The sequence below is a fragment of the Scyliorhinus torazame genome, chromosome X (assembly GCF_047496885.1).
Source record: "Scyliorhinus torazame isolate Kashiwa2021f chromosome X, sScyTor2.1, whole genome shotgun sequence".
NCBI classification, from domain to species: domain Eukaryota; kingdom Metazoa; phylum Chordata; class Chondrichthyes; order Carcharhiniformes; family Scyliorhinidae; genus Scyliorhinus; species Scyliorhinus torazame.
The window spans coordinates 32,908,722-32,936,452 of NC_092738.1; the positions used below are offsets into that span (position 1 = coordinate 32,908,722).

At 48.4% G+C, this 27,731-nt stretch overlaps 1 protein-coding gene across 1 annotated transcript in view; it reads right to left on the reverse strand.

The window, feature by feature from the left end:
- Nucleotides 1-16,719, reverse strand: part of avil (advillin) — a 53,596-nt gene extending 36,877 nt beyond the window's left edge. Inside the window, exons 1-5 of the mRNA XM_072494020.1 lie at nt 16,589-16,719; nt 16,201-16,275; nt 11,992-12,188; nt 5,349-5,457; nt 2,958-3,068 (exon numbers count right to left, since the gene is read on the reverse strand). Coding sequence (XP_072350121.1) covers nt 2,958-3,068; nt 5,349-5,457; nt 11,992-12,188; nt 16,201-16,275; nt 16,589-16,654 — 558 coding nt within the window. The 5' untranslated portion in view covers nt 16,655-16,719. The remainder of the gene's footprint in view (nt 1-2,957; nt 3,069-5,348; nt 5,458-11,991; nt 12,189-16,200; nt 16,276-16,588) is intronic.
- Between the last annotated feature and the right edge of the window lie 11,012 nt (nt 16,720-27,731).

Sequence of the window (27,731 nt, forward strand, 5' to 3'; positions counted from 1 at the left end):
TTGAAGTTGTAGTCTAGGAAATGCAGCAGTCACAATTTGCACACAGCAAGATCTGTCAAACAACAGTGTGATAATGACTGGATAATAATTTTTAATTATATTGATTGACCATTAATATTGTACCAGGGCACCAGGGAGAACTTCCTTGCATTTCTTTGAGATAATGGTGGTGGTGGTGGGTTACAGATCATTCAGGGTATCAGAGTTTATGTGGTAACATACACTTTTACACAGCTCCAGGGTCCCAGGTTCGATTCCGGCTTGGGTCACTGTCTGTGCGGAGTCTGCACGTCCTCCCCGTGTCTGCGTGGGTTTCCTCCGGGTGCTCCGGTTTCCTCCCACAAGTCCCGAAAGACGTGCTGTTAGGTGAATTAGACATTCTGAATTCTCCCTCTGTGACCCGAACAGGCGCCGGAATGTGGCAACTAGGGGCTTTTCACTGGAACTTCATTGCAGTGTTAATGTAAGCCATCTTGTGACAATAATAAAGATTAATAAAATTAAAATCAAATGTTGTAGTCTGGAATTATGAATAGTGATGGGAAACTTTGAAATAGTGCCATGGGATTTACACCTTGTTTTAACATCTCTCCTACAAGCTAAACAGCTCCGTATTGAACCTCCAATAGTGCACTGCTCAGTACAGCACTTCCAACAGTGCAGCGCTCCCTTGGTAATGCCCTCTGACAGTGCAGCACTCCCTCAGTACTGGCCCTCTGACAGTGCAGCACTCCCTCAGTACTGACCCTCTGACAGTGCAGCACTCCCTCAGTACTGACCCTCTGACAGTGCGGCGCTCCCTCAGTACCGACCCTCTGACAGTGCGGCACTCCCTCAGTACTGACCCTCTGACAGTGCAGCACTCCCTCAGTACTGACCCTCTGACAGTGCGGCACTCCCTCAGTACTGACCCTCTGACAGTGCGGCGCTCCCTCAGTACCGACCCTCTGACAGTGCGGCACTCCCTCAGTACTGACCCTCTGACAGTGCAGCACTCCCTCAGTACTGACCCTCTGACAGTGTGGCACTCCCTCAGTACTGACCCTCTGACAGTGCGGCACTCCCTCAGTACTGACCCTCTGACAGTGCGGCGCTCCCTCAGTACCGACCCTCTGACAGTGCGGCACTCCCTCAGTACTGACCCTCTGACAGTGCGGCACTCCCTCAGTACTGACCCTCTGACAGTGTGGCACTCCCTCAGTACTGACCCTCTGACAGTGCGGCACTCCCTCAGTACTGACCCTCTGACAGTGCGGCACTCCCTCAGTACTGACCCTCTGACAGTGTGGCACTCCCTCAGTACTGACCCTCTGACAGTGCGGCACTCCCTCAGTACTGACCCTCTGACAGTGCGGCACTCCCTCAGTACTGACCCTCTGACAGTGCGGCACTCCCTCAGTACTGACCCTCTGACAGTGCGGCACTCCCTCAGTACTGACCCTCTGACAGTGCGGCACTCCCTCAGTACTGACCCTCTGACAGTGCCGAGCTCCCTCAGTACTGACCCTCTGACAGTGCAGCACTCCCTCAGTACTGACCCTCTGACAGTGCGGTGCTCCCTCAGTACCGACCCTCTGACGGTGCAGCACTCCCTCAGTACTGACCCTCTGACAGTGTGGCACTCCCTCAGTACTGACCCTCTGACAGTGCAGCACTCCCTCAGTACTGACCCTCTGACAGTGCAGCACTCCCTCACTACTGACCCTCTGACAGTGCAGCACTCCCTCACTACTGACCCTCTGACAGTGTGGCACTCCCTCAGTACTGACCCTCTGACAGTGCAGCACTCCCTCAGTACTGACCCTCTGACAGTGCAGCACTCCCTCACTACTGACCCTCTGACAGTGCAGCACTCCCTCACTACTGACCCTCTGACAGTGCAGCACTCCCTCACTACTGACCCTCTGACAGTGTGGCACTCCCTCAGTACTGACCCTCTGACAGTGTGGCACTCCCTCAGTACTGACCCTCTGACAGTGCAGCACTCCCTCAGTACTGACCCTCTGACAGTGCAGCACTCCCTCACTACTGACCCTCTGACAGTGCAGCACTCCCTCAGTACTGACCCTCTGACAGTGTGGCACTCCCTCAGTACTGACCCTCTGACAGTGCGGCACTCCCTCAGTACTGACCCTCTGACAGTGCGGTACTCCCTCAGTACTGACTCTCTGACAGTGCAGCACTCCCTCAGTACTGACCCTCTGACAGTGCAGCACTCCCTCAGTACTGACCCTCTGACAGTGCAGCACTCCCTCACTACTGACCCTCTGACAGTGTGGCACTCCCTCAGTACTGACCCTCTGACAGTGCGGCACTCCCTCAGTACTGACCCTCTGACAGTGCGGTACTCCCTCAGTACTGACTCTCTGACAGTGCAGCACTCCCTCAGTACTGACCCTCTGACAGTGCAGCACTCCCTCAGTGCTGACCCTCTGACAGTGCAGCACTCCCTCACTACTGACCCTCTGACAGTGCAGCATTTTTCAGCGCCGTATTGGGAATGTCAGTCTGGATTTTGTGCTCAAGTCTTCAAATTTACTGCCTTATGACACAGAGGGAAAAGTGCTACCGACTGAGTCACATCTGACAATTCAGAATAGCAGCGGAATAAGAAGCGTGGCATCTGATTACACACTGCAGGCATTTTACACTAGTATCATGCTGCAGCTCGCAATGAGATTAACGACTAGATTATTTCTTTATGGTGGCATTGATCGAGCGATGAATTTTGCCCAGGCCATTGGGAGAATTTCCTTCTCTTCAAATAGTTATGTCATCTTTAACATTCAACAGGCTGCCAGGGCCTTATTTCATTGGCTCTTCCAACAATACAGCACTCCCCCAATAGTGCACTGAAGTGGAAATGTAGGGAATTTACCCCAGGAAAATGTATCAGAATATTACCTCCAAAAGGTTCTGTATAAAAGCAGAGAGAGCATTGACTGCAAATACGCTACCTTGAGTCGTTCCATTCTATTGCTATCTGGCCCATTCCATTGAATTATAACTTTGCCAATATCCAGTAGAAATACGTCACCCAAGTTGTAACTCCCCCAACTCATTTCAACCTGTAAAACACATAATACACGATAGATTAACTTTCACCTAGTGCCAGCAATTAGAGATTGACCAATTATTGCATTGTCTCGAAAAGACTGGTCTGTTCAGTTGGTGCAGGTTTGGAGTCAAGGCCTTAGATGTTCACTGAGCCTTCCACCTTTCCAGGGTAGATATAACGAGAGGACTGGATACACCTATTGGGATGGAAAACATTGTCAAGTCAGTGGGAGTCAGTCAAAAGCGAGAGTCTATGGGCACAGTGTTGATATTTCCCAGAAAGAAAAGGGCGGTACTCGAGCCTCCTGGTTAGCAGAAAAAAACCTGATGACAGTCACAAAAAGCTTAATACTGAAGAAAGCCTAGAAAAGTATAGAACGTATATACTGAAGTATAGAACGTATGGGGGTGAAGTAAAAATAGCAATTAGGAAAGCAAAGACAGGATACCAAAAATATTGGCAGGTAAAATCAAGGAAAGCACAAAGATGTTTTACCAGTACATTAAGAATAAGATAATAACTAAGGAAAGGGTAAGGCATATCAGAGATGTACATGGTAACTTACGCGTTGATGCAAAAGATGTGGGCATGGTCTCAGTGAGTTCTTTGTCTCTGTCTTCAGTAAGGAGAGGAATGATGCAGATGTTCCAGTTTAAGAGGAGATGAGTACAATATTGTTTACAATAAGCATAATGAGAGAGGAAGTATTGGAGGGACTGACATCCTTGAGGTGGATAAATCAACAGGGCCAGATGGATTATAGCCCAAGCTGTTAACTGAAGCCAGGGAAGAAATGGCAGTTGGGTCAGAGGATCATTTTACAATCCTCACTAGATACAGGCACGGTGAGGATTGGAGGTCTGTGAACATTGTACCATTATTAAAAAGGATGTCAGGGATAGCCTGTCAGCCTGACATTGGTGGTGGACAAATCATTGGAAATAATTCTGAGAGGCAGGTTAAAAGGCACAGATTGATCAGGGATAGTTAGCATGGTGCAAATCCTGTTATGTTGGGAGAATTCTGAGAGAGGCCTGGGATTTGCAGTTTCTAATGCTCCTGGCCCGCTCCAGCTGGCGTGATCAGGATCTCTCCCAGAATGGGTACATTTCCATCCCAAAATAAGAGGTGTATACCATCATAGAAGTAGCTGGCACCACGAGAGTGTTGGGGCCCTTGTTGTATATTTGAATGATTTAGACTTAAATGAGGGAGGCGTAATTGGGAAATTTGCAGATGATACAAAATTGGCCGTGTAGTTGACAGTGAAGAGGATAGCTGTCGACTCCAAAACAATATCAATGGTTCGGTTGGGTGGGTGGAAAATTGGCAAATGGAATTCAATCCAGAAAAAGGTGAGGTAATGTATTTGTGGAGCGGGAACAAAGCAAGGGAATACTCAATAAATAGGAAGATATTGAGAGGGGTTGAGGAAGTGAGAGATCTTGGAGTGTATGCCCCGAAGTTCTTGAAGGTAACAGAACTTAAGGGGCAACTTGACAAATACATGAATAGGATGGGAATAGAGGGATACGGACCCAGGAAGTGTAGAAGATTGTAGTTTAGTCGGGCAGCATGGTCGGCACGGGCTTGGAGGGCCGAAGGGCCTGTTCCTGTGCTGTACTTTTCTTTGTTCTTTGTTCTTAGAACAGGTGGACAAGTGGTAACAAAAGCATATAGAATGCCTCTCTTTATTGGGCGAGGTATTGAATGCAAAGCAGAGATGTAATGATGGAGCTGGTTAGGCCACAGCTCGAATTTTGTGTACAGTTCTGGTCACCACGTTATAGGAAGGACATAATTGCTGTGGAGAGTGTGCAGGGGGGATTTACAAGAATGTTGCTGGGACTTGAAAATTTCAGCTATGAGGAAATGGCTAGGCTAGCGCTGTTTTCCTTCGAACAGGAGGCGGCTAAGGGGTGACCCTAAGATTTAAGGTAGTTGGGAGAAGGATTAGAAGGGACATGCGGATAAATATTTTCACACAGAGAGTGGTGGCAGGTGGAATTTCACTGCCCGAATTTGTGGTTGAAACGCTCAACTCAACATGACCTGTTTTCTAGATGTTTTCTAGTCTTCCCCACAAGTGGAAACATCTTCTCTACGTTGTCCGTATTGAACCGTCATAATCTTGAAGTCCGCTATCAGATCACCCTTTGAGAAACAAGAGCTGCAGCCTATTCAGTCTTTGAAGAGCAGGACAAAGCAACATGTTGTGTGACTGGCCATGACGCTGATATAGTGGGTAGGGTTCATACAGCTGCAGGTCGTGCTCAGGGGATAGTCTTACCTCAGTAGCAGTCACAGTCTTCTTTCCCTTCACGTGGAGGAGGCGGCGCACGTTGTAAATGTTGATTTCCACGTGCCTCATTCCAGAGGCCATGCCCCCTTTCTTGTAGCTGCAAGAGATAGACACAAGGCGTGCTGTCAGGGAAGAACACACTGCATCTGATCAGTGCTACAGACAAAGAACATGCCTTTGACACCCTCAGGATGTCCCACAGCTGGTTGGTCGGCATAGTGGTGGAGCACACCAACATGTAGTGCTGTAGAGTGGGGAAGAGGTGGTTTAACTGTTTCCCCCCCCTCTAAATCTACTGAGCTGTCAACCTTACAGTTCTACGTGGGACAGACTCCGGACATATCTAGCAGGCGACTCAAGATGCGCTTTGAGCCATTAGAAAAATCCGAATTGCACTCCAGCAGCACAATCCATGCCGTCAGGGCCATGATGGAGCCATCGCTCCTTGATCACCAGCACATTAGGAGACCAATTCTCAAACATGCAGTGTGTAGAATGATCAATCAGGCGCAACACCACGATTACCTATGAGAAACCTGTTGAAGCTACTGCACGGTGGCACAGTGGCTAGCACTGCTGTCTCAGAGCGCCAGGGTCCCAGGTTCGATTCCGACCTCGGGTCACTGTCTGTGCGGAGTCTGCACGTTCTCCCCGTGGCTGCGTGGGTTTCCTCCGGGTGCTCCGGTTTCCTCCCACAATCCAAAGATGTGCAGGTTAGGTGGATAGGCCATGATTAGCATGTGGGGTTATGGGGTTAGGATGGGGGAGAGTGCTGTTTTGATTTATTTGATTTGATTTATTGTCACACGTACCGAAGTACAGTGAAAAGTATTTTTCTGCGGCTGAGGAACGTACACAGTACGTACATAGTAGACACAAGAATAATCAACAGGGAATACTGGCAAATGGTACATCAACAAATAGTGATTGGTTACAGTGCGGAACAAGGGACAAACAAAGCAAATACATGAGCAACAGCAGCATAGGGCGTCGTGAATAGTGTTCTTACAGGGAACAGATCAGTCCGAGGTGGAGTCGTTGAGGAGTCTAGTAGCTGTGGGGAAGAAGCTGTTCCTATGTCTGGATGTGCGGGTCTTCAAACTTCTGTATCTTCTGCCTGATGGAAGGGTCTGGAAGAAGGCAATGCCTGGGTGGGAGGGGTCTCTGATAATGCTGTCTGCCTTCCTGAGGCAGCGGGAGGTGTAGACAGAATCAATGTGGGGGTGGGGAGCTTGTGTGATGCGCTGGGCTGAGTTCACCACACTCTGCAGTTTCTTGCGATCTTGCACTGAGCAGTTGCCGTACCAGGCTGTGATGCAGCCGGATAGGGTGCTTTCTATCGCACATCTGTAGAAGTTTGAGAGAGTCGATGCAGACATGCCAAATTTCTTTAGCTTCCGCAGGAAGTAGAGACGTTGTTGGGCTTTCTTGACTGTTGCATCAACGTGAGTGGACCAGGACAGACTGTTGGTGATGGTGACCCCCAGGAACTTAGAGCTATCGACCATCTCCACTTCGGAGCCACTGATGCAGACGTGAATGTATGTCGTGCTGCGCTTGCTGAAGTCGATGATCAGTTCCTTGGTCTTTCCAGCATTTAGAGAGAGGTTGTTTTCGGTGCACCCTGCAACCAAGTGATTTATCTCCCTCCTGTAGTCTGATTCGTCGTTGTTTGACTAACTATGAAAATAAAGAAGGATGGGGATATATTAAAAAGCTCCTGGGCACAAATAAATTTCATTTCCCTGATAACTCCTTCAATTTTCCCAGTGGAAATGCAGAACAGAAACTCGCATATTAAATACCTGGCCTGCACAGTTAGCTGGTTGATTACCTCAGTCATCGATGAGCGAGGAGCAAAGTGAGTAAGATCCTGCTCCGGAGCACCCTCCGGTGGTCTCTGCTGGAAAGTGCACACACATGAACATCTTGGTGGGAGGTACAAGATCGAACAATTGGGATGGCTTTAATGGTCCTCCCTGGTCTCGTCCTCCAAGGGACCAACATTCACTTCAGATACTCTCTTCCCTTTTTTTTTAACAAACAATTTTATTGAGGTATTTTTGGCATTGTAAACAGTTACAGATTACAGAAATATACAAACATCAACAGAAAACCAACACTTCAACCAAACCATAATGCACATACCCGCTCCTCTCCCATAAACACGACCTGCCTATTTATCCCTCCTACTCTACTCTAATCTCTTTCCCCCCCCCCACTGCTGACGTTCGCTCTCCGGCGAAGAAGTCGATGAATGGTTGCCACCTTCGGGCGAACCCCAGTACAGATCCCCTCAAGGCGAACTTGATTTTTTCCATACCCAGAAAACTTGACATGTCCGAAAGCCATAGTTCGGTCTTCGGGGGTTTTGAGTCCCTCCATGCCAGCAGTATTCGCTGCCGGGCTATCAGGGAAGCAAAGGCCAGAACATCTGCCTCTTTCTCCCCCTGGACTCCCGGGTCTTCCGAAACCCCAAAAATTGCCACCCCTGGACTCATCACCACCCTGGTTTTTAGCACCCAAGACATGAACCCTGCAAATCCCTCCCAGTACCCCCTAAGCTTAGGGCATGCCCAAAACATGTGAACATGGTTCGCTGGTCCTCCCGCGCATCTGGAGCACTTGTCCTCTACCCCCAAAGAATTTGCTCATCTGAGCTACCGTCATGTGGGCCCGGTGAACAACCTTAAACTGAATCAGGCCGAGCCTGGCACATGTTGTGGTTGAGTTTACCCTACTCAGGGCTTCCGCCCACAGCCCGTCCTCCATCTCCCCGCCAAGCTCCTCCTCCCATTTGAGTTTCAGTTCCTCCCATTTGAGTTTCAGTTCCCCGTCTGGGACTCTTCTCCCTTCATGAGCACCTGTAAATATCCGAGACTTTACCCTCTCCTCCTTCTCCACCCTCTCCTCCTTCTCCTCTAGAGACTATTCTGTCCTGGATCTCTATTGGCGGGAGGCGTGGGAAGGATGGGACCTGTCTGCGTACAAAGTCCCGCACCTGTAAGTACCTAAAGTCATTTCCCCGTTCCAGCCCAGCTTTCTCCTCCAACTCCCCCAAACTCGCAAAGCTCCCCTCCAGGAACATATCGCCCACCCTCCTCACCCCTGCCCGCCGTCATGCTCGAAACCCTCCATCCATGTTCCCGGGGGCGAATTGATGGTTATCACATATTGGAGCCCAGACAGACGCACCCACCCCCCCCCCTACATGCCTCCTCCACTGGCCCCATATCCGCAGGGCCGCCCCCACTACCGGGCTGGTGGAGTACCTGGCCGGCGCAAGCGGTAGGGGAGCCGTGACCAGGGCTGCCAAACTGGTGCCCCTGCACGAAGCCGCCTCCACCCGCTCCCAGATAGACCCCGTACCCACCATCCACTTCCTTATCATGGCTATGTTAGCCGCCCAGTAGTAGTTGATCAGATTTGGCAATGCCAGTCCCCCCTCGCTGCGGCTCCTTTCAAGCATCGCCTCCCTCACCCGCGAGGATTTTCCCGCCCAGACAAAGCTCATGATGATTTTGCCGGTCCTTTTGAAGAAGGACCGTGGGATAAAGATCGGGAGGAACTGGAAGATGAACAGGAATCTCGGGAGGATTGTCATCTTCACCGTCTGCACCCTCCCCGCAAGTGACAGCGGGAGTGCATCCCATCACCGAAACTCCCTCTTCATTTGTTCCACCACTCTAGTCAAATTTAACTTATGTAACCTGCCCCAGTCGTGTGCCACCTGTATCCCCAAGTACCGGAAACTTTCCCCAACCAGCCTAAATGGCAGCTCCTTCGGTCTATTCTCCTGGCCCCTTGCCTGCACCACAAACATCTCACTCTTGGCCATATTTAATTTGTACCCTGAGAACCGGCCAAACTTCCTCAATGTTTCCAGTATATTTTCCATCCCGGCCAGTGGGTTTGACACGTACAGGAGCAGGTCATCCGCATAGAGAGAGACCCTGTGCTCCACCCTTGAAAATGAAAATCGTTTATTGTCACAAGTAGGCTTCAAATGAAGTGACTGTGAAAAGCCCCTAGTCGCCACATTCCGGCGCCTGTTCAGGGAGGCTGGTGCGGGAATTGAACCGTGCTGCTGGCCCCCCTTAGTCATTCCCTTCCACCCCTTTGCAGCTCTCAGCGCAATCGCTAACGGTTCTATGACCAGCGCGAACAGCAACGGGGAGAGTGGGCATCCCTGTCTGGTCCCGCGATGTATTCTGAAGTAATCTGACATTATCCTGTTCGTCCTTACGCTAGCGTTTGGGGCCTGGTACAATAGTCTGACCCAACTAACCAGTACCTCCCCAAACCCGAACCGTCCGAGTACCTCCCACAAATAGCCCCACTCCACCCGATCGAAGGCCTTCTCAGCGTCCATTGCCACCACCACCTCCACCTCCTTGCCCGTCGGGGGCATCGTGATCACATTCAGCAATCTACTCTCTTCCATGGCTCCGCCATGGCCGGAGCGGAGAAGAGAACCCCCTGCTCATCAGCCAAAATACGCCGGCCGGTCTGCGCATTCGTCGAATCATGCAGGCCGTTCCGCGCATGCACGAGATCATGCCGGCCCTTTGCCGCATGCGTGAACTCGGGCCGTCCCTTTGAAGCCGGCTGGAGTGGCGGCAATCTCTCCGACGTCCACCTAGCCCCCGAAAATGCGAAGAATGCCGCACTTTCGGGGGTTGTTGACATCGGAGTGGTTGGCACCAGTTTTCCCGCTGGCGTGGGGGCTTAGTCCCCAGAAGGGAGAATCCCAGCCAAAGCCTTTAAGTTTGTTCTATTATCACATTTCTCGATTCTTGTATGATTCCTTGGTGCAATATGACGTTCACACATTCTGCCCTTCCTTTTATTTTCTGGTAACAATCCACCTCATCATTAGCCTGCATTCCTATGTTCTCCTTTAACTTTGATTTAATCCCCGCTTCGCCCACACAGAGCAAAAGGTTCAAACCTGTTGGACAAGAACAACAGCTGAGACTCTTACAACCCTACCTCCTGGATTCCTCTATCTGCCTCACTCATAGTCACACCCTCCTGGCCATTGTTGCTCTTTTTAGCCTTAGTTTATTAGCTCTGATTATGTCACCTTTGCTCACGAGTCGCCAGGTATCTTTCTGATACCGCCACGTGGTTCAAGCTCGAGTTATGATTAATAAGTCAGCACACCGCTTAGTAAGATTGAAATCAACGGTCATTTATTATATACAACAATTAATGCTTTCACAATAAACCTACTATCTATATAGAAACCTACCACTACTGGCCAATACTTAACTTTAGGAAGGGCCCACCAGGTCAGGGAAACGAATGGCTTATCGAATCGGATCTGACCCGCGGGATTCAAAAGGCTGATACGGGTCGATGGCTAGGAGTCTTTATCGGGTAGCGATCGCTGGAGTCAAACTTACAGTTTCTGGTCGATGTTCTTGCGAAGGTCTCGAGCAGGCGAAGAGGAGAGAGAGAGAGATCTGAACTTGGCCCCTCACTTTATAGGGCCCAGGGGCTTCCCGCCTCTCGGGGCGGCCCTTGACCCTGAGTCCCAAGTGATTGGACTTGTTCCCAATCACTGGGTTCGATATGTCCAATAATGGGGCGATTCCTCGATGGGGGGGGTGGTCATTCACCTGTCTTTGTTTCGGCCACTGCAGGCACCGACAGGTCTGGCCCGGCATTCAATTGCTAATATGTTGCAATTGTTCCCGGGGATAGCCGATTAAACTGCAGATGTCTGGGTTGATGTGCTGCTAATAGCCTTGAGTATCGATCTGGGCCGACTTCCCCAGAGCCGAATACGCTATTCTGTCTGCAGCTGTCCGTTTGTGTCCTGTTGGCTGCTTTTCCCATCAGCCTTTTCGGTTAGCCATTTAAAATCGGGTTTTGGCCAAATTAATAAGGAATCAGCCATTTTAGGTGGCTACACCATGACCAATGGCTGAATTTAAGGAGGTTATTCTGAGGTGTGTGACTGCCTACTGAAACACAGCATCCAGGTAACTCTCCTCCTCCCTGATGTGTCGCAGCCTCTGAAGCTCAGACTCCAGCTCATCAACTCGGAGGTGGAATTCCACGAGCAACCAACACTTGCCACAGATGTGTTCACTAGAAACCACAATGGGGTCCACCTGTTCCCACATCGTGCAGGTACAACACATCGCCTGCAAATCTGAAAGCAACTGAGAATAGGTCATTCAAATGAGCAGTTATTTACCAGACAATGAACTTACCGTTTCCCTGTGATATCACTCCTGGATTGTTTTTCAAACTCAGCCCGCTACCCGAGTAAAGGTGCCCCTCGCAGGTCTGGCTGTCTCTGCTCCTCCCTCTTTCACCTAACTCCCTGTTTCACCAAATTCCAGCTGCACTCTGATACAACAAGACAGCATAAAGTGCAGATAATGAAGTACAAGTGCCGTGTCCATTGGATATCGAGTCCCAAGCAGAGTGTCCTTTCAATATCACACCCAAAGTACCATGTCGATTGGATATCAAGCCTCAAGCATTGTGTCCCCTGGCGTATCGAACATCAAGTACAGTCCCCCCCCCCCTAATAATGAGCCCCAAGCATCATGTCCCCCAACTATCACACCCCAAGTGCTATCTGTCCTACTCACAGACAAAGGAAAGGACTCACATGATTCCATTTTTGAAGTAACCCTTGAAGGTCTCTGACTCGTGTGCCTGCACTTCCCGATGTTGCACTGGCGCTCCCTCCAGATGTTCATCCAGCTGAATTGTGTAAATTGCAGCTGCGCCCTGCTCATCCTGGGATGACTCCATCCCAATCCAGTAATGGATGTCATGCTTGAAACCACTGCCAACTCTCTGGGTCTGCACAATGGAGGGGGAGAAAATAGTTTGAATGTTTTAACAACATCTTGCATTTATATAGCTCCTTTAACATAAGATGTTCCAAGCATGACGATCCCACACCCAGCAGTGGCTCGGATACTGGGCCGAAACCCCAATATTTGAGTTTATTTGTAAGACTGTGCGGAAAGAATGATTCACTCCAGGAGCGATTGCACGAAGAAATAGGGCTTTGGTATTTCTAAAACTAAAGCTTATTGTGAATATAATATTAAACTTTTAATTTCATTCCTGAAAAGAACAGCTTACAATTACCCCTTAACACTACTGTACACTTACCAATTAAACAATAAGAAAAGAAACATACAGGGCGAAATTCTCCCCCAACGGCGGGATGTCCGCCGACTGGCGCCAAAGGCGGCGCCAATCAGACGGGCATCGCGCCGGCCCAAAGGTGCGGAAGGCTCCGCATCTTTGGCGGCCTAGCCCCAACATTGAGGGAGACGCCGGAGGGATTTCCGCCCCGCCAGCTGGCGGAAATGGCGTTTGTTGCCCCGCCAGCTGGCGCGGAAATGCGGTGCATGCGCGGGAGCGTCAGCAGCCGCTGTCAGTTTCCCAGGGCATGCGCGGGAGCGTCAGCGACCGCTGTCAGTTTCCCGCGCATGCGCAGTGGGGAGAGTCTCTTCCGCCTCCGCCATGGTGGAGGCCGTAGCGGAGGCGGAAGGGAAAGAGTGCACCCACGGCACAGGCCCGCCCGTGGATCGGTGGGCCCCGATCGCGGGCCAGGCCACCGTGGGGGCACCCCCGGGGTCAGATCGCCCCGCGCCCCCCCCCCCCCCCCAGGACCCCGGAGCCCGCCCACGCCGCCTGGTCCCGCCGGTAAATACCAGGTTTGATTTACGTCGGCGGGACAGGCAATTCCTGGGCGGGACTTCGGCCCATCCGGGCCGGAGAATCCAGCGGGGGGTCCCGCCAACCGGCGCGGCCGGATTCCCGCCCCCGCCCAATCTCCGGGAGCGGAGGCTTCGGCGGGGGGCGGGGGCGGGATTCACGGCGGCCAACGGCCATTCTCCGACCCGGTGGGGGGTCGGAGAATGACGCCCACAGTTCTTAATCCAATTTAAAATTAGCAGGGCACAGAGTAATACTTGAATATAAAACAGATTTGGCTCCGGTTGCAATCCCTTCAGACTCTGGCTGAATATCTTCAAATAGATGCTTCAACAGGATTGTTTCAGCCTCTTCCTTGTCTTCAGACAAGACTGCTCTGCTTTAAAATGTTATTACTCCTTTTTAAACTATCCTACTTGTGGATTCAGGATCAGGCAGATCAGAATTCAGTTCCTCTCTCTCTCTCAAAGCTTCTCCAAACTCACTGCCCCTCTCTGCCTTTCTCAGCTCCACCCAGCAATAACCTCATCTCTCCGAGCTGAAAAAAACACATGATCACTGCAGCCTGCAAACGAACATTAACTCCCCAGGGACCTCCCCAGCCAATCCACATTCCTCTGGTCAATTTCACATATTGTTTCCTAGAAGCAAAATCCTTCTTAAAACCATGACCATTGTAGTCAAACACACTACGCCCCCAGGCTTTTAACTCTTAACTTGTCCCAATATTTGTTGTGTTAAGCTGCTTCGTGTAGCATACGCTGCTTCCTTGATGTACGCTTTGACAAAGGAAGCTCCAGACTACGAAATGAGTTCAACTTGTTTATTGAACTATTTACACAGTTCTTAAATGAGTTTGACTCTCTGTTAATCTAGCTGTAGTAACTCAGTCTATCTTTACCAGCCTGCTCTAAGCCACGTGCTGGGTGTGATGCTGTTGATCAACCCTGATGTACTCTCTAGATGTCTGTCTGTGGAAAGAGGCAGAGCATGTGTGCCCTGTCCTTATATATGGGTTGTGAAGTGCCCCCTTGTGGTAATGCCACCTCTGGGTGTCCTGATTACCCATTGGTTGTGTCCTATTCTATGTGTTCATTAGCTGTATGTCTATATGTCATGACATCTCTGGTGCTCCCTCTAGTGGTTACTTAGTTGTAGTGTATTTACATTAATCCCTTGTGTATATACAGTGATGCATATCACCACAATATTTAGAAGCCAATATTCCTAAAATCCTCCAATCGACAGGATGGTGACAGTGCTTCACAAGATCAAAAAAATCAGACCAAATTTTGACACCTACGGTAATTAAAGTATATTTTGAGAACCATCTTAAAGGAAAGGGAGAGAGGTTACGGGGGGGGGGGGGATTCTAGAGCTTAGGGTCCAGGCAGCTGAAAGCATGGTGACCAATGGTGGAGTGGTTAAAATCAAGAATCTCAAGAAGCTAGAAGTGTAAGAGATTTGGGAGGGCTGGGGGGCGTTTGAGTGATAGGGAGCACACCATGGAGTGATTTGAAAACAAGGAAGATAATGTTTAAATGGAGGTATTGTCAGACTGGGGACCAATGTAAATCGGCAAGCAGAGGTGGGTTGGTACCGACAATACTGTAACACGTGACCAGGATAAGGATGTAGGAGTGAGCTAAGCCTGATCCTGCTTATAGCCTCCTCCATTCATACAGCATAAAAACAGACCCTTCAGCCCAACAGATTGAGGCTGGTATTTATGCTTCACAAAAGCTTCCTCCGACCCCGACTTCATCTCAAGCCATCAGCATGCATTTCTATTCCTTTCCCCCTCAAGTGTTTGTCTAGTTCCCTTTAAATGCAACTATGCTACACACCTCAACTATTCCCCGTGGTAATGAGATTTACATTCTCACCACTCTCTCTCATTCACACACAAATGTGCTTCCAGCAGAGCCCAGTTGATAAAGATCAGAAGCAGGAATAGTGACTGATTTCCCTTTCTAATACAGCAGCACGCAGGCTGTTGGAATGGTTCCCACCAGTACACCAGCCAAGGAAAATAAACACTTCTCAAACGTTGCTTCATTTATTTAAAAAATGCCAATTTTAGCTCTGACCAGCTGGAGGCTCAAGAGCAGAAACTCCTCCTACCCCCACCGTTAGGCTGCTGGATTATTTCAGCCCCCCCCTGAATGATTCCACAATTTAAGATCAATTGGTTACCTTATAAGAAAAATCTTATTCACATTTATGTGGGAAATAGGAATACCTTATTACTGTGATATCTGAGAGGATGTTTTACTCTGTATCTAACCACGTGCTGTACCTGTCCTGGGAGTGTTTGATGGGGACAGTGTAGAGGGAGCTTTACTCTGTATCTAACCCCATGCTGTACCTGTCCTGGGAGTGTTTGATGGGGACAGTGTAGGGGGAGCTTTACTCTGTATCTAACCCCGTGCTGTACCTGTCCTGGGAGTGTTTGATGGGGACAGTGCAGAGGGAGCTTTACTCTGTGTCTAACTCCGTGCTGTACCTGTCCTGGGAGTGTTTGATGGGGACAGTGTAGAGGGAGCTTTACTCTGTATCTAACCCCGTGCTGTACCTGTCCTGGGAGTGTTTGATGGGGGACAGTGTAGTGGGAGATTTACTCTGTATCTAACCCCGTGCTGTACCTGTCCTGGGAGTGTTTGATGGGGACAGTGTAGAGGGAGCTTTACTCTGTATCTAACCCTGTGCTGTACCTGTCCTGGGAGTGTTTGATGAGGACAGTGTCGAGGGAGCTTTACTCTGTATCTAACCCCGTGCTGTGCCTGTCCTGGGAGTGTTTGATGGTGACAGTGTAGAGGGAGCTTTACTCTGTATCTAACCCCGTGCTGTGCCTGTCCTGGGAGTGTTTGATGGTGACAGTGTAGAGGGAGCTTTACTCTGTATCTAACTCCGTGCTGTACCTGTCCTGGGAGTGTTTGATGGGGACAGTGTAGAGGGAGCTTTACTCTGTATCTAACACTGTAGTTGCCCTGGGTGATGTAGAGTCCAAACAATTAGAACATTTTACATTCCCCATTACGGACTTCCATTGCTTTAATTACCAGAAGAACCAACACCCAAAAGTGGTTTTATGGGCCTCATTTCCACTTGTCATGCCGCAAAGCCAGCTTTGTAAACTTACCGCGAGGAGGATGTAGCAGTCACCATCAAAAAAGTTACCATAGGTCTTCTCGGGAATCGGCACCAACTCCAATTTCTGCCAAAAATAATAAAAACTTTACGACATAAAGCACAAAATAAAACTTTACCTCCACTATTTCGTGACAACTGAAAGGAGTCGGCTGCTATTGGTTTCAAACATGTAGGTGAGCCACTTGGCAAGAACGTCACTCCGAGTTGATGATCCAACCTTTTGGATTGGAAAACAATAACTCTGTAACTCTGAGTCGATTATTGATGAGGAAAGCCCGATTAACAGCTGCAAATATGGCGTAAACTCCCAGTTGCTCCTATTTGGGGTTTCTATCCAAATTTATTGCCACCCGGTTATAAACAAGCTTGCAACTCACCTCAATTCTCCAGATCAGCAATCCAGGGCTGCAGCTAACAGCACTAAAGGCGGTTTCCACTGACATTCTGGTTTGGATTGTAACTTTCTGCAAATCGATGGATTTTGCTGAATGAAAGAGGCAGGTGTGAGTGAAAGAACTCTTGCAGGTGAAGGCTGTAAGGTGGAACAGCACTGAGCCACTTCCCCACACTGACGGTGAGGAACTAGGTTTGCCAATTCTGGTCGAGTATGTTCCTCATGCTCCACCCCTCACACTCTCACCATTGGTTGCTCGATGTGTCAATCCTCGTGGTGCCTCAACTGGGGGGGGGGGGGAGAGAAAAAATCAGTGCGAAGACTCACAACTCCACTATACATAGACGATGGAGCAATTTGCCCCCAGTGATCGATTAAACAAAGACAATTCTGCATAAAACTGGACTGCAGTGTTTGAGAATCGTCCTGGTAAAAATGCAGAACCCCCTTGATAAACCAATTCTGCAGTCCTCAGATGTGGTGCTCTTGAACGTAACATGACTGAGCTTTCAGGAGGAGAAGCAAGCTAAATATAGGCACCTCTCATTTCTCAATCAAATCAGCTGCCCCACTCCACACGTTTCCGAATCTGCTTCATGTGATGAGACTTGTACTATGTCCAGTTCCCAGTGGAAATTAAAATTGACTGATTTTGTTATCATTTCGCATTACATTGGTACTTTGGTGTGGTTCACTGATCGATGCAGCTTAATTGACAGCAGTGAAGTACAGTTCTACCCTCTGTGGGCGTTGGCGTATATTTGCATGGCATGGTATTCATCTGTTTGGATACGAATGGAGAGAACAAAAGGAGCCATTAACTCAAACTGACAGTAATACGATTGTCCATTTCTCCTGCTGGTAGGTAGGAATATTTCGCCTCAGAGAGATAGCTGTGAAGCAGTCATTTTTCTTTCTATTCGTTCATGGGATGTGGGCAGTACTGGATGTGGGTCACTTGTAGGCTCGACCAGGTAAAGATGACAGATTTCCTTCCCTAAAGGACACCATCAACAATGGTTTTACAGTCATTATTCGACTTTGCATCCCAGATTTTTATTGAATTCAAATTTCACCATCTGCTGTGGTGGGATTCGAACTCGGGTCCCCAGAACATTACTCTGGGTCTCTGGATGACTAGTCCAGCGACAATCCCACTACGCCACTGCTGAGGTTACTTGCCAAGGGACATTTGTGCAGGGAGACGGCAGGTAATCAAGGTCAGAAAAATCAGCAAGAAAATGGCTGACTTTCTTTTTAATTATTCGGACATTTTGAAGTGTGACACACTGTAAGATAAAGAATATGGGCGCGATTTAACCAAATTCATTCGAAGTGTGGTAGTGAGCGGGATTGGTCAGTTTTCCCGCCGGTCGACCCGGTGAAGCTGTCACTGGGATCGAACGTTAATTGCGCCGCAAATGGCTGACCCGCCAGCCGATTCGTCGAGACCGCGCCCGGCAGCTCTCCGCTAACGAGAGGGCGCAGCACTTAAACCGATCCCGCAGAGCAAACCCCAGACAGCACCCAGCCATGCCAGCGTGCAGACCAACTCCCTGGGGCATGGGGCACCACTGAAAGCTAGGGACAGCAGAGGTCACTACTGTACTTGTACACCGAGACGTGTGAAAAGCCACTGCCACATTATTCCACACTGTGGGCCAGCATGCACCCCTCCTCCCCCAGTTTCCCTCCCAGCCCCAGACCCCCGGGCTCCCTGTGCCCTCCACAACCTGGCACAGCAGTGGGGCGATGTGCTGGAGGCGGAGGAGGGGGAACATGCGGCCACCGAGGAGGAGGAGCTCCCTGCTATTATGAACTGGGGGCACAGTTGTGGGGTGGGGTGATGGTGGCTGTGATGGGGAGAGGAGGCGCAATGACGAATACGCCCGATGAGAAGCGGCGAGGGTGAGGGCCTTCGTGGTCCTCCGGGCATTCCGGACCCTCGCCGCCACTGCCTATCCTCCATCTTCCGGCTGGTCCCACGGCTCCGCCCTGGGCTCATCCTCCAGCCCTTCCTGGTCCGGCTCATCCTCAATAGGGGGTCCTTCCCGTTAACAATATGGAGATTGGACTTAATTGGTGATTATTGGTTCCTTGCCACGCCGCGGCGGGATCCAGATCTCACCAATGGGAGCGAGCCGGTGAGATCGGAAACCAAGAGGGAGTGGACCACAAAAACTGTCCTAACCGTGTCCCTTGCGGAATAAGAGCTTCCCCACTTAGGGGCTGGGGGAAGCTTAATCGCCTTTGTATATAAGGTCGGCTGGTTGGGGGCTTCAGGCCGGTTGGGTATCACCAGGAGCAGTGTACTTTAAGCTTTGTAAATAAACCTTTGTTCCTTTTGTTCAACTCGGTGTCTTCATAAAAGAAACCTTCCCCACAGGTTCTGTTTACCTGGGTGTGCTAAGTTAAAGAAAAATGTATGAACTAAACTGGGATGGTGTTTCATGGCACTTTGAAAGGGAAAAAAGCCCTCATCTACAGAAACGTGGTAATATCCAATATGGGACTGAGTGACCCCAAACAGAGCAGGAAGGGCCCACATTCCTTCCTTGGCCTGTGCTGCCCTCAAATTCCCTGTACTCTCGGTGGAAAAATGCTTCCTGATTTCCCTTTGACATGGACTTGCTCCAATTTTAAGATGATGCTCTCTTTCTCTGGATTTCCCCATCAGGGCAAACTCTCTGCCTAACCTATCAAATCCCTTTATTCCCGTAAACACAATTGTCATGTGGTGGTGGCGTGTTACAGGGAGTCGGAGTTGTGACAACATACACTTTTACATGCATGTTGGAATCGGGAGCTATGGAGTGTGATGGTAGAGGCTTCAGCTTTCGTTCCATTCCTGGCTGACCAGGAATCTCTCCCATTCTTACCACCTACCATGGGCATGTGTTGAAAGCATTTGCAGGTTGCTAATCAACCTGTTTGGTCATGTTATGAATGCCTCTTCCTTGGCCATCCAGTCCTGGGATGGCATTCAAACCCAGAGCTTCCAGCTTAGAGGCAGGTACTTTACCCCCTATGACACACGTCCTCCATAATTGTCATGTAACATTCCACAAATACAAGGAGCTATTGTCTGTTCCCTGCCTCTTGTTCTTGGATTTGAAAACAGGGTTAGCCTGCAAGTTGGACAGTTTGAGATTGATGAATAGTGGCAGAAGGCAGTACAGAATAATAATAATCTTATTGCCACAAGTAGGCTGACATTAACACTGCAATGAAGTTACTGTGAAAATCCCCTCGTCGCCACATTCCGGCGCCTGTTCGGGTCACAGAGGGAGAATTCAGAATGTCCAATCCACCTAACAGCACGTCTTTCGGGACTTGTGGGAGGAAACCGGAGCACCCGGAGGAAACCCACGCAGACACGGGGAGAACGTGCAGACTCCGCACAGGCAGTGATCCAAGCCGGGAATCGAACCTGGGTCCCTGGGGCTATGAAGCAACAGTGCTAACCACCGTGCTACCGTATAGGACTGGAGCAGACTTATCGAAAGCTGGGAGTGGAAGGAGAAAATAGAGCAGTAAAATATCCATACTCTGAACAATTCAAGTGCATGTTGCGTAACACTGATTACTTGGCTGGGCTGTACCTGATTCGTGCATGGAACCTGCTGTTTTGTTCATTCCAACCACTGGCAAAGTCACCATGTTTCATGCACCTGCTCTTATTTGTATGGGTCAATAGAGAACAGATATTGAAATACCGGGTGAGTCAGCAAGTAGAGAAATGGATGGATTTTCATAAACATTATCTCTGCGCACTGCACTCTGTAACACAAAGATAACATTCAAATTTATGTGCTTCATATTTTATGATCGACCCCATCAGGTCATTCTCCCCTCCCATCTTGGTCACTGTGGCACTGGTTAAATTCTAAGGGCCTCATTGACTATCGAGTTCTAGTACATTGCCAAGCGCCGATTCTGCACGTGTGAGGCGAGGTATCAAGTGTCACATGGCTATTTGGAGGAGGAAGGAACACCACACCAGATGGTGAGCTCAACTGACTTCCTCTGTTGACACAGTGGTTAGCACAGTTGCTTCACAGCTCCAGGGTCCCAGGTTCGAATCCCTGCTGGGTCACTGTCAGTGCGGAGTCTGCACGTTCTCCCCGTGTCTGCGTGGGTTTCCTCCGGGTGCTCCGGTTTCCTCCCACAGTCCAAAGATGTGCAGGTTAGGTGGATTGGCCATGCTAAATTGTCCCTTAGTGTCCAAAGATGTGCAGGTTAGGTGGATTGGCCATGATAAATTGCCCCTTAGTGTCCAAAGATGTACAGGTTAGGTGGATTGGCCATGCTAAATTGTCCCTTAGTGTCCAAAGATGTGCAGGTTAGGTGGATTGGCCATGTTAAATTGTCCCGTAGTGTCCAAAGATGTGCAGGTTAGGTGGATTGGCCATGTTAAATTGTCCCTTAGTGTCCAAAGATGTGCAGGTTAGGTGGATTGGCCGTGTTAAATTGCCCCTTAGTGTCCAAAGATGTGCAGGTTAGGTGGATTGGCCGTGATAAATTGTCCCTTAGTGTCCAAAGATGTGCAGGTTAGGTGGATTGGCCATGATAAATTGTCCAAAGATGTACAGGTTAGGTGGATTCGCCATGTTAAATTGTCCCTTAGTGTCCAAGGATGTGCAGGTTAGGTGGATTGGCCATGATAAATTGTCCCTTAGTGTCCAAAGATGTACAGGTTAGGTGGATTGGCCATGTTAAAATGTCCCTTAGTGTCCAAAGATGTGTAGGTTAGGTAGATTGGCCATGATAAATTGTCCAAAGATGTACAGGTTAGGTGGATTGGCCATGTTAAATTGTCCCTTAATGTCCAAAGATGTGTAGGTTAGGTGGATTGGCCATGTTAAATTGTCCCTTAGTATCCAAAGATGTGCAGGTTAGGTAGATTGGCCATGTTAAATTGTCCCTTAGTGTCCAAAGATGTACAGGTTAGGTAGATTGGCCATGTTAAATTGTCCCTTAGTTTCCAAAGATGTGCTGGTTAGGTAGATTGGCCATGTTAAATTGTCCCTTAGTGTCCAAAGATGTGCAGGTTAGGTGGATTGGCCATGCTAAATTGTCCCTTAGTGTCCAAAGATGTGCAGGTTAGGTGGATTGGCAACGATTAAATTGTCCCTTAGTGTCCAAAGATGTGCAGGTTAGGTGGATTGGCCATGATAAATTGTCCCTTAGTTTCCAAAGATCTGCAGGTTAGGTGGATTAGCCATGTTAAATTGTCCCTTAGTGTCCAAAGATGTGTAGGTTAGGTGGATTGGCCATGTTAAATTGTCCCTTAGTTTCCAAAGATGTGCAGGTTAGGTGGATTGGCCATGTTAAATTGTCCCTTAGTGTCCAAATATGTGCAGGTTAGGTGGATTGGACATGATAAATTGTCCCTTAGTTTCCAAAGATCTGCAGGTTAGGTGGATTGGCCATGATCAATTGTCCCTTAGTGTCCAAAGATGTACAGGTTAGGTGGATTGGCCATGTTAAATTGTCCCTTAGTGTCCAAAGATGTACAGGTTAGGTGGATTGGCCATGTTAAATTGTCCCTTAGTGTCCAATGATGTACAGGTTAGGTGGATTGGCCATGTTAAATTGTCCCTTAGTGTCCAAAGATGTGTAGGTTAGGTAGATTGGCCATGATAAATTGTCCAAAGATGTGTAGGTTAGGTGGATTGGCCATGTTAAATTGTCCCTTAGTATCCAAAGATGTACAGGTTAGGTGGATTGGCCATGATAAATTGTCCCTTAGTTTCCAAAGATCTGCAGGTTAGGTGGATTGGCCATGATCAATTGTCCCTTAGTGTCCAAAGATGTACAGGTTAGGTGGATTGGCCATGTTAAATTGTCCCTTAGTATCCAAAGATGTGCAGGTTAGGTAGATTGGCCATGTTAAATTGTCCCTTAGTTTCCAAAGATGTGCAGGTTAGGTAGATTGGCCATGTTAAATTGTCCCTTAGTGTCCAAAGATGTGCAGGTTAGGTGGATTGGCCATGCTAAATTGTCCCTTAGTGTCCAGAGATGTACAGGTTAGGTAGATTGGCCATGATAAATTGTCCCTTAGTGTCCAAAGATGTGCAGGTTAGGTGGATTGGCAACGATCAAATTGTCCCTTAGTGTCCAAAGATGTGCAGGTTAGGTGGATTGGCCATGATAAATTGTCCCTTGGTTTCCAAAGATCTGCAGGTTAGGTGGATTGGCCATGATCAATTGTCCCTTAGTGTCCAAAGATGTGCAGGTTAGGTGGATTGGCCATGTTAAATTGTCCCTTAGTTTCCAAAGATGTGCAGGTTAGGTGGATTGGCCATGTTAAATTGTCCCTGAGTGTCCAAAGAAGTGCAGGTTAGGTGGATTGGCCATGATAAATTGTCCCTTAGTTTCCAAAGATCTGCAGGTTAGGTGGATTGGCCATGATCAATTGTCCCTTAGTGTCCAAAGATGTGTAGGTTAGGTGGATTGGCAACGATTAAATTGTCCCTTAGTGTCCAAAGATGTGTAGGTTAGGTAGATTGGCCATGATAAATTGTCCAAAGATGTACAGGTTAGGTGGATTGGCCATGTTAAATTGTCCCTTAGTTTCCAAAGATGTGCAGGTTAGGTAGATTGGCCATGTTAAATTGTCCCTTAGTGTCCAAAGATGTGCAGGTTAGGTGGATTGGCTATGCTAAATTGTCCCTTAGTGTCCAAAGATGTACAGGTTAGGTAGATTGGCCATGATAAATTGTCCCTTAGTGTCCAAAGATATGCAGGTTAGGTGGATTGGCAACGATTAAATTGTCCCTTCGTGTCCAAAGATGTACAGGTTAGGTGGATTGGCCATGATAAATTGTCCCTTAGTGTACAAAGATGTGCAGGTTAGGTGGATTGGCAACGATTAAATTGTCCCTTCGTGTCCAAAGATGTACAGGTTAGGTGGATTGGCCATGTTAAATTGTCCCTTAGTGTCCAAAGATGTGCAGGTTAGGTGGATTGGCCATGATAAATTGTCCCTTAGTGTCCAAAGATGTGCAGGTTAGGTGGATTGGCCATGTTAAATTGTCCCTTAGTGTCCAAAGATGTGCAGGTTAGGCGGATTGGCCATGTTAAATTGTCCCTTAGTGTCCAAAGATGTGCAGGTTAGGCGGATTGGCTATGCTAAATTGCCCTTAGTTTCCAAAAAGGTTAGGTGGGGTTACTGGGTTATGGGGTGGAGGCGTGGGCTTAGGTAGGATGCTCTTTCCATGGGCTGGTGCAGACTCGATGGGCCGAATGGCCTCCTTCTGCACTGTAAATTCTACAATCTATTAAATGCTTTTCACCAGTAGTGACTAAACATGATCAGCCATGATCGTTTGAATGGTGGAATAGTTAAACGGCTCCTAATGTGTTTGTATGTTCATAATTCGGGCAGAGACCCAGGTGGATTACTTGAACCCACCCTCTTACCTCCGAGGGAGAGGTCATCTTTACTCCTGCCCCAGCGAAATACACTTTATGAGTGGTCTGAGTGGAGGAGTTTACCATTGATTAATGACCATTTATATGCCATTTGGATCCTAATGTTTGATCCCACAGTCTGGCAGTATCTAATCATAATGCCTCAAGCCACCTCATCAATAGCTATATTACACACACAGTTCCACAGTAGTGCTGGGAGGCTTAAAACACATTTAGGAAGGTGTTGCAGACCTTCCGCTAAGCCATATTAACTATGACCAGGTCAAATTTATACTTTATTTGTATTTAATGCCTTGGTTGCCATAATGACATCACGGTGGCACAGTGGTTAGCACTGCTGCCTCACAGCGCCAGAGACCCAGGTTCGATTCCGACCTTAGGTCACTGTCTGTGTGGAGTCTGCATGTTCTCCCCATGTCTGAGTGGGTTTCCTCCAACAGTCCAAAGATGTTCAGTTTAGGTGGATTGGATATGCTAAATTGTCCCTAGGTGGGGTTACAAGGATAGAGTGGGGGATTGGGCCTAGTTTAGCGTGCTCTTTCAGAAGGTCGGTGCACTCGATGGGCTGAATGGCCTCCTTCTGCACTGTAGGGATTCTGTGGTTTCCCATCTCGGTTTAATCGCTCGAGTGTAATACAAATCAGACCCTGGTTAAGAAACATGGTGCATGTCTCTGTGCAGCACACAATGTCAGTAAAAATTTGCAACAAAATTTGTTTGTAACCACTTTCAAAGCTGCACATATGTTAACCCATTTGTAACCTGGTTTTGAGCAGAATATTGTTCGAGCAAGCAAAGCTATCGGTCATAGCTCATCTCTTTACCTCAATCAAAAGTGGAGTCCAACTGCAGAGACTCAGCACAATATTTGGGCTGTAGTACTGAGGGAGTGCTGCACGGTCAGAGGTGTCATTGAACTGAGGTTCCATCTGCCCTCTCAAATGGATGGTAAATATTCCGTGGCACTATTTAAAGAGCAGGGGAGTTTTTGTCACCAACATTTATCCTTCAAATCAACAGATTATCTGCTCACTTAGCTCATTACAGTTTGACTATATTAGAACAGTGATTATACTTCAAAAGTACATAATAATCTTTATTGTCACAAGTAGGCTTACATAAACACCGCAATGAGGTTACTGTGAAAATCCCCTAGTCGCCACATTCCGGCGCCTGTTCGGGTACAGAGGGAGAATTCAGAATGTCCAAATTACCTAATAGCACGTCTTTCGGGACTTGTGGGAAGAAACCGGAGCACCCGGAGGAAACCCACGCAGACACAGGGAGAACGTGCAGACTCCGCACAGACAGTGACCCAGCGGGGAATCGAACCTGGGACCCTGGAGCTGTGAGGCAACAGTGCTAGCCACTGTGCTACCGTGCCGCCCTTCATAAGACATAGGAGCCGAATTAGGCCACTCGGCCCATCGAGTCTGCTCCGCCATTCAATCATGGCTGATATTTTTCTCATCCCCATTCTCCTGCCTTCTCCCCATAACCCCTGATCCCCTTATTAATCAAGAACCTATCTATCTCTGTCTTAAAGACACTCAGTGAATTGGCCTCCACAGCCTTCTGCGGCAAAGAGTTCCACAGATTCACCACCCTCTGGCTGAAGAAATGCCTCCTCATCTCTGTTTTATAGGATCGTCATTAGTTATAAAGCATTTTAGGATGCCTCGAGGTTGTGAAAGGTGCTAGATCAATGGCAGCTTATTTCTTTCAAATTATTCTCTTTAACATCTCGCCTGACAGATGCTATCTCTAACAGTGCAGCTCCGTGGACTGGGGTTAAGCACAAATGCACCACAATGATACAAGGCCTAAAAGGGTTAAATTGTGCATAGGCTGGGTGTGTATCCCCTCAAGTATGGAAGATTAAGGAGTGATCTAATTAGAGGTGTTTTGGGAAAGGGAGGCAAGGTACGGGATTACATTTTTACTTCAAAGTGAATCAACTGAGGTTTTTTTTTTTTTTTAAATTGGCCTTCTCCTGTTCTTATGAATTCGCGCTTTTAGCTCAAACATGGACAAGAAAACCGTCTTGCCATTACCACTAATATGGATCAGTACTTATGCTCAAGGAAGCACTTGGAATATACTCGAGTGACGGACTTGTCTCGCTAGTACCACCACTGACTGAATCGTGAAGGATATTGCAGGCAGACTGATTTTAAGGACGGTGATGAGGGATCCACTGGCTTAAACATTCATCTCCCCCTCGGCTGCATTGGGCAATATCTACAAGATGAACGCAATCAGCTCACAAAGGCTTCTTCAACAGCACCTCCCAAACCTCAAAACCTCCACCACCTAAAAGGACAAGGATGGCAAAGGAGTGGAAACACCATCACTTTCAAGTTCCCTTCAAAGTCACACACAAAGCAGGGCGTGAACATACAGACCTAAATTTTCACACTTTATCCAAACATTATTTCATTTCATCTCAGCATTGCACACAAGGTCTGCCCATGATAGGTACTGGGTGAGTTGGCACGGAGAGTGTAAGGGAAAAGGGTGGGTGCATTGGTTGGCATGAGGGCATCGTGTTGGCAGAGCAGCTACGGGCCATGGAGATGAGTGGAGGCACAGATTGGCATGGAGGATATGAGGGGCATGAGTAGGCATGTAAGCATCTGTAGGGCATGGGGAGTGGGCGGAGGGGGCGAGAGTTAAAGGGCCTTGCATTGAGTAAAACGAGAACAGAGACAAGCCCACCTTGGCACTTGGCAGTGCCAGCCTCTGAACTGTTTCTAAGGGTGGCTGCCCAACTTCAGCACAGATCCATGCCCCAGAACAAAGATCCCAGAACAAAGATCCCAGAACAAAGATCCCACAATCTGGAGCACTTTTCTCCCACCCGAGATGCGTGCGATGAACCAGAAAATTCCCTGCCTTTGTACACCTGCCTTGCTCACAGAAATCCAGCCCATAATCACTTTCACTTTTGCTGGTCAAAATCCTGGAATGCCCGACGTAACACCACTGTGGGAGCACCGTCACCACATCGACTGCAGCATTCAAGAGAAAAGACCTCCGGCATCTTCTCAACGGACAATGAAGGACAGGCAATGTCAGTATTGCCCAAATCCCGAGAACGAATAGAAAAACACATTCTAATTGTAGTCTGAAAAAGGCCATGGGTGACATTCAGCACCTTATCATCTATTATGAGGCTGTTTAGCACACGGCTAAATCGCTGGCTTTGAAAACAGACCAAGCAGGCCAGCAACACGGTTCAATTCCCGTACCAGCCTCCCCGAACAGGCGCCGGAATGTGGCGACTAGGGGCTTTTCACAGTAACTTCATTTGTAGCCTACTCGTGACAATAAGCGATTTTCATTACAGCAAACCTTACATATGCAAAAATGGTGCTAAAAGCAGGATGGCAATTACTTTGACAGTCAAATTCAATCTCAGTTTCACTGCCTCGCCCTTTAGGAACTATTACTAATGACAAACAAATCATTTGGGGGACGTATTCGGAGACTGTGAAACAAGCCACTGCCCTGGATCAACAGCAACATCTTTTTATAAATATGTTTTTAAAGAACTCGCGTGGCAAGACATGAACATGGCAAGTCAATAAGATACAAAACTTTGTACATTGGATTCTTCCCGTACATGTCAGTTTCCAGATCATTCATGTGTTTTCTTGCTCAAATGTCCCCCAGAGAACCCCCCCCCC